Below are 13341 nucleotides of genomic sequence, written 5' to 3'. Positions count from 1 at the left end.
TGCTCAGTCGACTGAGCCACCCAGGCACCCCTGATGTGACATCCTCTCAATCTGCAGTGTTTCACTCCAAATACAGTTTTCAGACAAATCAGCTAGTGTCTGCCTCTTCCCAGGCAAGCTAACAAACGTCTCAAAGTTTCAGGTTCCTGTCTCTAAAATAAGAATGAGACTTGTAGCATTGTGTCATTATGTATATTAAATGAAATAATATATACAAAACACTTAGCACAGTGCCTGGCATACAGTTGGTGCTTAATACATGCTTATTATTTCCTCTCCTTGAAGAAAGGAGTGGTGTAAGGATAGAATCTGAGATAAAACACATCCATGGAACCCAGCCTTGGACCATGCTTCACCCTCTCTTTCTCCAGTTCCCCCAACGAACAAATCAGCTCAGACTTAGACCCTCCTGTGGCATGTTCTTGAAATTCTCCCCAAGATATCAATGCTTTGGGTAGGTGAAGAAAAGCCAGCTGGGCCTTTAGAGAATAGGAAAAGATTCTAGGAGGGCAAGGCATGAGTCTCTCCCAGACACATGGCTGCTTCCCTGATTCTGGGGGAATCCCCAGGGTTTCTGACCCAGGTTTGCATGACCTAGGCAGGGAGGTTACTCCCCTGGGCAATGGTTTGCTTGGTGAGAAAGGAGGGGGAAGGGAAGGCACCTAAGGAAGTCTGACCTGGTTTCCAGCAAGGACCCACCCTCAGTCAGTCAGTCAAGCAGTCAGCCCAAGATTTAGGCCACCCAGGATTTGTACAGGCGTTGCCCTGTTACCCAGAACAACACACTGGCAAGGAGCACAGATTCTGGGTCAAACACACACACATCTATGCACACTCACACCATTCACACTTACACACTCACACGGGCAGTGCAGTCTCTCACTCATATGATCACATGCATACTCTGACGAGAGTTTTAGAGCTCTTGATCCCTTTTCTTTCCTCTGCTTTCTCTATGCTGTCCACTCCCCCCAACCCCAGTCCAAAGAAATCCAGGAGAATTAAAGAATATTTGGGAACACACACACACACACACACACACACACACACACACGATCTAATCCTGCCCCCAAATGGGGAGGTCAGTCCTCAGAATCCCAGACCCTGAGGAATCTGAGTGGAAGTGTGTGCAACATGGAGCCAGGGCTGTGCTTCCTGTGCTGGATCTTCGATATGCATCCATTCTACACAGTTCTAGTCTGAGCACTGTTTATTAAGAGTCCAGTTCCTTCTTGGGCTGAATTTGGCTATAGGCGGAACAGTGTGTATGTGTGTGTGTCTGTGTGTGTGTGTGTGTGTGTGTGTGTGTGTGTGTGTAGAAGTGAACTGGAATGTCCAGCTGGCAGGGGAGGGGGGGGGGGTGGGGAGGCTGTGTTGAAATGCACCTGTTGTCTTAAGGTCAAGGTTGAGGTCAAAGAGAGGCCAAAGCTAGATTCTAGTCTGTGTCTCCAAAGGCCAGACAACTCAGCTTTTTCTCCCTCCCTTTGGTGCCTCTGGGTCCCATAGGTCTCTGTCTTTCTCCCAGTAGCTACTGGCAGAGAGAGGAACGGGGGGGGGGGGGGTAGGGGGAGATAGCCTAGAAGCTTCTGGAACCAAGGACAAGTCTTGCCTCTTGATTCTTCTGTATCCTTCCCTCCAGTTGTAGAAGGAATATCCCAAAGTTACCTCTTTGTCAGGGAAGAAAAAGGGGGCCCTATAAGAAGTGCTACGGAGGAAGGAGGGAGCAGAGGTAACCCCCCTCCCTTGCTCCCTCCCTCCCAAGCCTCCGCCTTCATACCTCACTTAGACTGCAAAACAACCCAGCTCCTTGCCAAGAGTTAGGCTGACTGAATTTCAACTCTCCTTGCCTCTGCTTCCTCTTCCCTCTCACTGGCTGCAACTTCAGGGAGAGAGTCTTGACCCCTGGCCCTTTCCCTATAGGGAAAAAGACCAACAAATAGAACAGGAGGTGGGTGGGATCACAAGCAAGGAACAGAGCTGTGGGCCTCAGGGAGGGTCCAGGACAACTGGGAGTGTGTTGGTGTTGGTACTTGGGCTGGTGGGGCACTAGAGGTCATGCCCAGAGCCCTGATTTTGAATCCAGCCCTGGCAGATACTTGAGCCCTGGCCCTGCTTCTGATGGAAGAGTCAGGACAGGCTCAGAGAGCATGCAGCTTACCTCCTAGTTTTCCCTCCAGAGCCCAGCAGGAGGGGAGGTGGGGAGGGGAGAAGGCTGAGTTCAGAACCAAGCTTTCCTGAAAAGCCTCTTTCCCTGTTTGTCCTAGCCCCTCCCAGTTTCTCCCACGCTGTGTTACAGCTTTCCAGCTCTGGGCCAGAAGGCCAGGGCAGGCCAGGGAAGCACCCCCTGTCTTCTCTCTCCCACATTTTTGGGCGGGGGGAATAAAGTAAAAGCCCAGACCATTCTAAGGAGCCCATTTTAGGGAGCACATCTCCCTAAAGGGTCTCCTAAAGGGAGTCAAAGGGTCGGTGATCAAGCCAGCTACTCAGTCACCTCTCAGTCAACCTCACAGCCCTCTCAGTTCCTCTCAGTTCACTCAACTCCTCACCACCCAGCTTCCTCCTTCCTTGGCACCCACACTCCTCCTTTTCTCTACCTCTTTGCTGACTGTCATGTTTCCAGGCATCCACCAGTGCTGCTCCAGGCGCTGTCTGTGAACAAGTGGGGAAGGGCTTCCTGTGAGGGAAAACCCTCCCTCCAAGGACTGGGACTGAGGAGGAAATTAGCAGGAAGCAGCAGGTGGCTCAGCCTCACTTGGTTGCTTGGAGAAGAGGCCCCCATCTCTCCCCACAGTCCACGTCCTCAAGTGGGAGACATCTATTTTCACCAGTGGGGCAATCGCTGCTTTGAGGGGGGCCATTTCTAACCCCTTGTTCAGTGTTTCCCTGTGTGTCTGCTCATCTCCCTGATGTTTGGGAGGGCAGAGGGAACTAGGAATGAACGTCTGACCTTGGGCCACCCACTTCTTCTAAGGCTCATTTTCCTCTTACTGAGGAAAGGATACTGAGGAAGGGGTGGTGGTGGTGAAGATGATCTTCATGTTCCCTCCTGAGTTCCCTTCTGTGGGATCTGCATGCTGCACTCAAGCACTGGTGGTGGTGGGGGTGTCACTCTGCCCCCTGCCTCACCTCAGCCCCATTACTTTAGGATCTTAAAAAGCACTTTCACCATAAAGTTCCCTTCCCTGGTCCTTTTTATTTCCCAGACAAAAGGAAATGACTCACCCCAAAGTCACCTCGAATGAGTGAGGTGGTGTCATACAAGCAGACAGGGAGTCCCCAGAGACAACCTCACCCGCATGGCAGCTCCTCCTCCCTTAGGGATGCTCTCCCTAAGGAGAATAAAAGGAAAAAGGGGTCACATTTCCTTTTGGTCCCTGGACTTGGCCCTGCAGCAGAAATTCATCTTAAGCTCTTGACTTTGGGGATATCTCCCTCCCCTACTGGTCATATCTCCTTGTGTCACTAGTAACCTCAAGGCGAGGTCAGTCCGGCAATCACGTGAAGCCCTCACGTTTGCAAGGTTTGCAGAAAGAGCCTGTTAGCTTTGATCTCCCGGGGAACAGCCAAGCTTGCCAGTCCCTCCCCAGGAATTCACATGCCTCTGCCATACAGGCTTTCCAAACACGCCACCCTGACTCTTCAGGGCACACCCGACCCGACCCGGCTCTTAGCTCCTCCCCGGGTCCCAGCAATCGCTTTTGCAAAACAGAAAGGGGGAAATATACGCAGTCCGCCCACTTTGCCAGTGGACTACAAATCCCGATAGGCTTGGCGTTACGCAGGCGCACGGAGCTCAACGTGCCTGCTGCTGGAAAAGTGTGTCACTGGGGCACGAGGCGCTCCCTGGGATCACATGGTACCTGCTCCAGTGCCGCGTGCGGCCCGGGAACCCTGGGTTGCTGGCGCCTGCGCAGAGCCCTCTGTCCCGGGGAAAAAGGCTGGGGCAAAAGGCGGCTGAGATTGGCAGAGTGAAATATTGCTGCCGAGGGAACGTAGCAGGGCACACGTCTCGCTTCTTTGCGCCTGGGTGCCCCGTTTCTCCCCATCACCTACTTACTTCCTGACTGCAACCTCTCTCCCTCTGGGACTTTTGCACCGGGAGCTCCAGATTCACTACCCTGCAGCGCTGTGGAGCCGTCAGGCAGTGGCACCCCGTGCACTGCAGAGACCCGACCCTCCTTGCTACCTTCCAGCTAGAAGAACTACAGCAGGCTGATTTCCCCTCCCCCACACTCTGCTCTTCCCATGCAAAGCAGACCTCCGTTGCCTCTGCGTCCTACCCTTTTGCAGGGCTGCAGTCAGGCAACCCCGAGACCTTGCTGCAGGGTGCCTCGGATCTTGTTTGTGATCCGTGGGATCCACTCTCCGCCCTCAGTCAGTGTCCAGGGGGCGACAGCAGCAATTGCAACTTCCAGTCTGTGTCAAGGTCCAGTTTGAATGACCGCTCTCAGCCGGTGAAGACATGACGACCCTGGACTCCAACAATAACACAGGTACTGAGATTCTTTACTATCATCATCCTTTGGTACTGTCTCTTCGCTTCCATGTATGCCTTAGAACAAGAGGAACTTTTTAAGGGGCTGGGGACTCCCTCGGTCTGGGGATTTGCTAGCATAATGGGTACCATAGGCTGGGATTTCCAGAGCGAGTTATTCGTCCTGGGAATGTGCCCAGAGGCGCCCCACCACCACCTCTCAGAGTCCCAAAGCTCCTTTTAGCCTGATGGACTCGGATCCCGGGCAGGAGGAGATGGAGAGCGGGTATATGTGATAAGATGCACAGTTTAGAGGGACTGGGAGCTTTGGAGCAGTGCCCCAAACGCCCCTTTTTCCCCCTCCCCCCTGCCCTGCAGCTGTAGCATGGCTGACCCTCTCGGAAAGATGATCCTCGCCTTCCTCTCTTTCTCTTCCCCTATTTCCTGCAAGCTCAAGGGAACCTGAAAAGCAGTGGGTTGATAGGGGCTCCAGGCAGAAGGGGCTGGGGGAATGGGTCGGATCTCACTGGGGAATCCTCAGTGACAGTAGGGAGCGGCACTTGAGGAGCCAGCAGAGTGGTGCTCGGCCCCAGGGAGGACACCCACAGCGCCCGGGAGGCCCGGAGGGCTCACATGGCTGCGGAGCCGGGCCCACGTGCTGCGTTTGTTTTCATTCAGCAGAAGCCGTGGCCGCCACCCCATTGGTCGTTGTCTCCCGGCCCCGTTACATAATGAGCTCCGCCCCCCCCCAGTCGCCCCGGCAACGCGTGTTCCCTTCTCTCCTCCCCTCAGTTGCCCCGGCCCGGCTGGCGTTTGGGGCCCAGCCCGGGACTTGGAAGCCCAGGAGGGGCGGGGCGGGGGCGGGGCTGATGCTCCTGATTGACGGGACGGGGAGGGGCGGGGCCTTGGGTTCCGGGGTTCCTCGTTGGGGAGCCACGTGCAGGAGGCACACGTGGAGTGAGGACGTGAGGCCGGCTGAGGGCCCGGCTCCCGCCCCGCCCCGCCGAGATCTGGGTGAAGCTGGGCTGACTCACCGCCCCCGCCTGCCTCTTTTTCCTGTCCGCCTGCCTGGGACGGGAGGGGGGTGGGGAACCTTCTCCCCATCCCTGAAGCAGAGTAAACTGGAGCTCTCCCTGACCTCTCATGGCCTCGTGTTTACACTCCTCAATGGTACCTCACATTTAGCCACTCTTGTCTCCTCGTTCCTTTTCTTTTTATTTTGTTTGCCCCTACTTCATTTTACTGCCTTTAGACTCAGTTTCACCGCATTCCAAATTCTTTCTGTTCCTGGAGCATCTCTTACTCCTGCAAACACTGTCTTAACTCCCCACCCCCACCAAACCAGCAGCAGTCTGTCAGAAAGGACTTCCCCAGAACAGCTACAGCTACATCCCAGAATCATTACTGAAAGTCTTTTTTTTTTTTTTTTTTTTTTTTTTGGTCACAGAAAACTGAGACCCAGAGAGAGAGGGGAGGTAACTTCCTCTAGGTCACAGATCAATTTGGTTCTGATAGATCTGGATCTAGAACTAGACTCTTTTGAGCATGCCCCTCACTTCCAGGTTAGAATCATCTTTGGATGAAAGTCTTACTCCCTTTTTGGGGATGGGTGAACTAGGTCAAGTTCATTTACCACCAAATGATATCCCATCCCATCCCCCCCCCACCCCCCACCCAGCTCTGAAACTGTAGGAGCTGACCTGTTGTGCAACTATTTTATTGGGAGCTGGGTTCACCCTGACCAACCTTGAGCTATTTTAGGGTTGCCCTGCCCAGCTCAGTGTGTGTCAGTGGGTGAGCAAGACATGTGCCTCTGGATATACGGTGACATGGCTTGTGTTGGCTCACACGTGTCCTAGGATCCTCCCTTTTCCCACCCCACCCTTGGCAGGCCAAGCTAGGTGCTTGGCAAAGGTGTGGCAGGCAGGTCACCTTTTCTCCTGCTAATGCCACGGGAGCACAAACACCTGGTTGACAATGTAACCACAGGGTCGAAGTCCCTTGAATGGCCGAGAGCCAAGGTCGTTGTCACCTGGCGGAGAGATCTAAAAGGGGAATTCCTAAGCCCTAGGCTGGACAATTTGTTTTTCATGTCCACCAACCTGCAATGGGCATTGCTAAGTCTTCCCTGGACGCGGAGGGAGAGTCCACTCTGACTCTTGCTTTTGGAGGCCAGGGGAACCAGCCTGGGTAGTTTCAGTACCTTTGGAGAAACGTCTTCCAGTTTTGGGGGAATGTCACTGTGTTACTCTTGTAAGACCTTACTCTCCTCACTGTTGGCTAGCTTGCCCCAAATAGTCTCATCCCTGGAGTGGTCTTGGTGTTAAAATTGGCAGCTTTTTTTTTGGAGGGTGAAACTGGGCATTCTGAATGGGTCTCAGCTGCTCATCCCATCCTCACATCTGCCACTAACGATGAAGTCATTAGCTAGCTTCAGTCCGTATTCCCAAGGAAGGCTTCCGGGGTAGCGGGGTACATATATGAGATGCCTGCAGAGGTCATGCCTTTAGGGAGGCACCTCACACCCAAGGCAGAAGTTGAATGTACCCTGCAAAGAGCCTTGGGGTGTCGGTTGGCCATGTCGTATCTGGTTTGCACTGGGGAGTTGCTTATTGTGGTTCTTCCTGGGACTCCAAGATTAAGGGTTCCACAGTTAACTTCCGAGCATGCAGCAGTGGGAGGTAGATGGGGGATGAGCAGGAGTGGTGCCCTAGGACCAAAGATACATGGTGCTGACACCCCCTTCCCTTGTGTTCTCCTGCCAGGTGGTGTCATCACCTACATTGGCTCCAGCGGCTCTTCCCCAAGCCGTACCAGCCCTGAGTCTCTCTACAGTGACAGCTCAAATGGCAGCTTCCAGTCCCTGAGTCAAGGCTGCCCTGCCTACTTCCCACCATCACCCACTGGATCCCTCACTCAGGACCCAGCTCGCTCCTTTGGGAGCATTCCACCCAACTTGAGTGATGATGGCTCCCCTTCTTCATCTTCCTCCTCCTCCTCCTCCTTCTATAATGGGAGCCCCTCAGGGGGTCTACAAGTGGCCCTGGAAGATAGCAGCCGAGTGTCCCCCAGCAAGAGCACCAGCAACATCACCAGTGCGTAAATTTCCAGCTGATTTGGGGGAAGTCGGCCAGGACTAGGTTGGGACTTGGTGTTCAGATGACACGGTTATTCCCAGGGCCTACCCTGGCCTCAGGGATTTCTCCTAGAGTTGCACCAACCGCTGTCCAGCCCAGTCTGGATACTGGAGGAGCTCCTCAGCTTTTCCCCTAGAATTTCCAGCCCAGAAAACCTCCACATCTCTGGCCAGACAGCCCTCCTGCTCACCTGCTGCCCCTCTCTTCCCACAGAGCTGAATGGCATGGTGCTACTGTGTAAAGTGTGTGGGGACGTTGCCTCGGGCTTCCACTATGGCGTGCATGCCTGTGAGGGCTGCAAGGTGAGGCAGGTTGGGGGTAAGGGCAGAGAGGTATGACCTCATTCCCCCGGACACATAGGCCTGGCCTGGATGGAGATGCTCACTAGCTGCCCCCATCCTTCCAGGGCTTTTTCCGTCGGAGTATCCAGCAGAACATCCAGTACAAAAGGTGTCTGAAAAATGAAAACTGCTCCATCGTCCGCATCAATCGCAACCGCTGCCAGCAGTGTCGCTTCAAGAAGTGTCTCTCCGTGGGCATGTCTCGAGATGGTAAGGCGGCACTGTTGCCCCACAAAGCATCCCCACAACTTCCCCCCGACTTCCTTCCACCCAAAGTTTGAGTTAACCCCTCCCTTAAAAAAGTCCCAACAGAGATACGTCAGACGGTGAGTCTCCTCTGTGTAGGGGATGCCCATCTTTCATCTTTTTGGATAAACACACTTCTTTACTATTCGCTCCTCTGGTCCCCTCATAGGGCAATCCCTACTTGGAAAACTCCCTCAAGGGGCGTGGCCTTGGTTTTAGTTTTGATGTAGAACCCCAAGCGTTCAGGGCCTTGCCCTTTCAAGAGGAAGGAAGGAAGAGAAGCGTGTGAGTGTGTAGGAGAACTTCCTGACGCTGCTCTCATCCTGTCACAGCTGTGCGTTTTGGGCGCATCCCCAAACGAGAGAAGCAGCGGATGCTTGCCGAGATGCAGAGCGCCATGAACCTGGCCAACAACCAGTTGAGCAGCCAGTGCCCGTTGGAGAACTCACCCACCCAGCATCCGACTCCAGGCCCCATGGGCCCCTCACCACCTCCCGCTCCGGCCCCCTCACCCCTGGTGGGCTTCTCCCAATTCCCACAACAGCTGACACCTCCCCGATCTCCAAGTCCTGAGCCCACAGTGGAGGATGTGATATCCCAGGTGGCCCGGGCCCACCGAGAAATCTTCACCTATGCCCATGACAAGCTGGGCACCTCACCTGGCAACTTCAATGCCAACCATGCATCGGGCAGCCCTCCAGCCACCACTCCTCATTGCTGGGAAAGTCAGAGCTGCCCGCCTGTCCCAAATGACAACGTTATGGCTGCCCAGCGTCATAATGAGGCCCTGAATGGTTTACGCCAGGCCTCCTCCTCTTACCTTCCCGCCTGGCCCCCTGGCCCTGCCCACCACAGCTGCCAGCAGCCCAACAGCAACGGGCACCGTCTGTGCCCCACCCATGTGTACCCAGCCCCAGAAGGCGAAGCACCTGCCAACAGTCCACGGCAGGGCAACTCCAAGAATGTTCTGCTGGTGAGGGCACTGGGGGTGAGGTGGGCAGGGGGCCTGGGAGACTGGATTTAGCATAGGGCAGCTGGGTGTGCTTGGAGGCTCATGCAGGGATATCCTCTTCCCAGGGGGGAGGATGCTCAGCCTTGCAGTAAGGGCTGTGCCTGCAAATCCCTGATCTCCACCTGGCACCTGATTGCTCCTTTACCTAAAAGACCGATCCTCTAGGGCCACAGCCTCTAACCTGGGCAGAAGCTGGGGTCCAGCCCTGCTGGGGGAACCCACCTGAGCCAGTCTGGTTGATATTCCCCTCCCCAAATCCCTTCCTCCTCCAGGCATGCCCCATGAACATGTACCCCCACGGACGCAGTGGGAGAACCGTGCAAGAGATCTGGGAGGATTTCTCCATGAGCTTCACACCTGCTGTGCGGGAGGTGGTAGAGTTTGCCAAGCACATCCCCGGCTTTCGTGATCTTTCTCAGCACGACCAGGTCACCTTGCTTAAGGCGGGAACCTTTGAGGTGAGTGACCCTTTGTGCTCCCTGCTCTTGACCTTGGGAAGGATCCTGCAGAAAGACTTGGTATCTAGGATAGGGAGGGGCTCTGAAAGGCTTTGGAACCCCAGTATCTTTGTCCTGGCAGCCTCTGACTGCTGAAGGAAGGGGCAGAATCCCTCCCCTTCCTGCGTCAGGTTGGCTGGGACTTCTGTAATCTCAGCTGGGGTCTCAACACATCCCATTACCTGGAAATAACACCTTAGGGCACATTGCTACCCCCATTCTAGACTCAAATCAATTTTGGTGAACTTTTGCGACCTTGTCCCAGGTCACGGGTAGTGACAAAGTTAAGACTCAGATTCAGCCCTGCTGGATTCTAAAGCCAGGGTGATGTTCCCCATCCTTCCATCTCTCCCCCACCCCCACCCCACTGCCCATTCAGAACCCACCCCCACTCTTTCCCGAGAAACCTAAGGCGGTGCCAGTAAACCCTTTGGAAAACTTTAGGGGCAATTTGGCAAATGCTCCTCCCACCCCACCAGGGTGACTGTCCCTGTCCCCTCTCCCTTAGGTGCTGATGGTGCGCTTTGCATCGCTGTTCAACGTGAAGGACCAGACAGTGATGTTCCTGAGCCGCACCACTTACAGCCTGCAGGAACTTGGAGCCATGGGCATGGGGGACCTGCTCAATGCCATGTTTGACTTTAGTGAGAAGCTCAACTCCCTGGCGCTTACCGAGGAGGAGCTGGGCCTCTTCACCGCGGTGGTGCTTGTCTCTGCAGGTAGGTCAAGCTCTCTCCTGAGCCTGACCCTGGAGGGGGGTGGGGGGGAGGAGGCGGACGCAGTTCGATTCAACACACCTTTTATGGAGTACCTACTCTATGCCAGGCCCTGCACCGGGCACTGGGGATACAGACATGATTCAGACACAGTCTAGCTGGGGAGACAGACTCATGCCCGACTAATTATAAAACAGTGAGATAAGTGTCACAGTAGAAGCATGAACCAAGGGCTTTGGAAGCACAGACAACTATTTCTGCCTGGGGGAGCTGGGGAAGGAGGTGACACTTGAGTGGGGCCTCAAAGGACAAGTAAGGTATTGCCAGGCAGAGAGGGGGAAGGGCATCCCAGGCAGAGGGAACTACAGAGCAAAAAGCAAGGGAGCCTGGACACGTTTGGCCTGTTCAGGGAAGGAGAGTGGCCTTGTGGGATGGGAGGTGACCAGCCCTGCTGAGCCCATGCTCCCAGCTCTCAGCTGCCTCCTGCTCTCGGGGCAGAGGCCTGGGAGAAGGAGTTGCGCTCCTCTCCTCCTCCTTCCCCCCCGTGGGCCCTCCGAGGGGCTTCAGGGAGAGGCTGCACCGGTGGCTGGGTCCTCCTCCTTCTTCTCCTCCTCCTCCTCCTCCTCCTCCTCGCAGACCTCCTCCGGTTCCTCCTCAGAGGAGCTCGGGGAGCCTGCCTCACTGCTGTCGTCTTCCCCACAGACCGCTCGGGCATGGAGAATTCCGCTTCGGTGGAGCAGCTCCAGGAGACGCTGCTGCGGGCTCTTCGGGCTCTGGTGCTGAAGAACCGGCCCTCGGAGACTTCCCGCTTCACCAAGCTGCTGCTCAAGCTGCCGGACCTGCGGACCCTGAACAACATGCATTCCGAGAAGCTGCTGTCCTTCCGGGTGGACGCCCAGTGACCCGCCCGGCCGGCCTTCTGCCGCTGCCCCCTTGTACAGAATCGAACTCTGCACTTCTCTCTCCTTTACGAGACGAAAAGGAAAAGCAAACCAGAATCTTATTTATATTGTTATAAAATATTCCAAGATGAGCCTCTGGCCCCCCGAGCCTTCTTGTAAATAACTGCCTCCCTCCCCCATCACTGACCCTCCCGTCCTCCCCTATTTAAATCACTCTCCGCCCCCCCCACCCCCCCGCTTATTCTCTAGCCCCCCGATTTGTTCTATTCCTGTCTCAAATCCAATAGTTCACAGCTGAGCTGGCTTCTGTGGTGTGTGCTCGTTTTGGGGGTGGGGGTGGAAATATTGCCAAGGCTGGGGCACACCTCTCCATCTGGTCAGTTTGTGGGGTGGGTATTCTGCCAGCAGATGGGAGGATACAGGGAAACAGCACACAAGTCTAAGGGGGGGTGCCCAAGGGGGTTATTTTCATCATATATTTATTACATAAATATATAGTAAAATAGACGAGCAACAATTACCATAAAAATATCTTTCTTTAAAATCCTGACCCAAAACACAACGGGGTGAAAAATCGCACGTAACAGACATACTGATTGTCAACGTGGGGCAGGAGTAGGAGCCCCCCAAGTCACCCCTGCCAGTCCCCCACCCCTCCCTGGGGAAGGGACCTACCTCTTTCCCTGTTTCTGGCCACAACCCCCCTCCCCCCACCCCAGCACCAGCTTCTCATACATTCAGTAGCGCCTCCAGGGAAGTGCCCCCTCCCCCACCCAGGAGATCCCGGGGCAGGAATTACTGTCCCCCTTATGGACGGTGTCTGTGTCACACGCCCCGCCCTCTCCCAGCCCTGTAGACCCGCCACCAGGGGAAGGGGTAGGGGCTCCTCCACCCCCACCCTCCCCAAGGCTGAGCAGGGAGGAGGCTGGATGAGGTATGTGTGTTCTGAGTGATGGGGGGTGGGGATACTGAGATGGAGAGGGGGGTGGTGGGCGCGGGGGAGTGGTCATGGCTCTGGCACCCCCTTGTCCTGGCCTGGCCCATTCCCAGCAGTCCCTCCTCCCACCAATACTGCACCTGCTGCCCCACCCCGCCTGCCCTAGTGCCCCGGGCCAATACTGGGGGAGGCATACTAAGCACCCACGTCAAGGCCATCCCCCTCATTAGCACCAATGGCCCCCAGGAGAGGGCCCTGTCCCCCACTTCCAAAGCAGGGGCTGGGACAGCTGCCTCTCTAGAGCAGGTGCGTGGTGCTCCTGAGTCCCCTGGCTCCTGCCCCACCACATGTACTTGCTCACACATTCACGCAGAGAAACGCACACATACACCCCACATCACCTAGAGTGAGGGGGGAGGGGTCAGAGATGGGGGGGAGGAGTAGGGGATCACAGCTCATATGACTGGGGAGGTGAGGGGGGATTCCCAAGTGCCTGTAAGAGGCCAAGCCCCTTTAAGGCCTTTTCTCTACCATGTTCATGGCTGAGAATGGGGATGGAGGGGCGGAGGTGGGGATGCAGGGAGGGAGGGAGGGAGGGAGGAGACAGCAGACAGGTCAGGAATTCCACTGGGCCCCCAGGGGTGGTATACCCCCAGAGGAGGGTACAAAAGGGCTTACCCATGGGACTGGGGTAATATAGGAATCAGTACCCCAGGAGAGAGAGAGGATAGAGACAGACAAAGACAGCAGGGGCAGCCCACGAGCCCAAGGGGGGCAGGGCAGGCACATGCACAGGTGACAGCAGATGCTCTTCCAGGCCCTCCACCCCTGTCAGAACACCTGGACAGTGGGGGAAGGACATGCCCTGATGGGCAGCATAGCATTGCCTTCCCGTGTGTGTGTGTGTGTGTGTGTGTGTGTGTGTGTGTGTGTGTGTGTATGTAGGGGGCTGTGGCAGGCTGAGGGTCAGGGTGGGGTGGCAGGTTCCCCACTGCTTAAGACATTTTTGCCCCAATAGTGCAAAGCGCAGGAAGCCCTGGCACCCCTCCCCCTGCCCCTGCCCCATTCCCCATGGCTTC

General features: G+C 55.6%; 1 protein-coding gene across 1 annotated transcript; it reads left to right on the top strand.

The window, feature by feature from the left end:
- The first annotated feature begins 3887 nt into the window (after window positions 1-3887).
- On the top strand, window positions 3888-11671 carry NR1D1 (nuclear receptor subfamily 1 group D member 1). The gene is made up of 8 exons (XM_042914465.1): window positions 3888-4493; window positions 7240-7569; window positions 7825-7913; window positions 8018-8162; window positions 8531-9171; window positions 9483-9668; window positions 10216-10426; window positions 11126-11671. Exons 1-8 carry the CDS (start codon window positions 4463-4465, stop codon window positions 11323-11325), a joined length of 1833 nt encoding a protein of 610 aa, XP_042770399.1. The 5' UTR covers window positions 3888-4462; the 3' UTR covers window positions 11326-11671.
- The last annotated feature ends 1670 nt before the right edge of the window (window positions 11672-13341 follow it).

The sequence above is a fragment of the Panthera leo genome, chromosome E1, assembly GCF_018350215.1.
Source record: "Panthera leo isolate Ple1 chromosome E1, P.leo_Ple1_pat1.1, whole genome shotgun sequence".
Taxonomy (NCBI): Eukaryota; Metazoa; Chordata; class Mammalia; order Carnivora; family Felidae; genus Panthera; species Panthera leo.
This window is presented reverse-complemented; position numbering and strand designations above follow the sequence as displayed.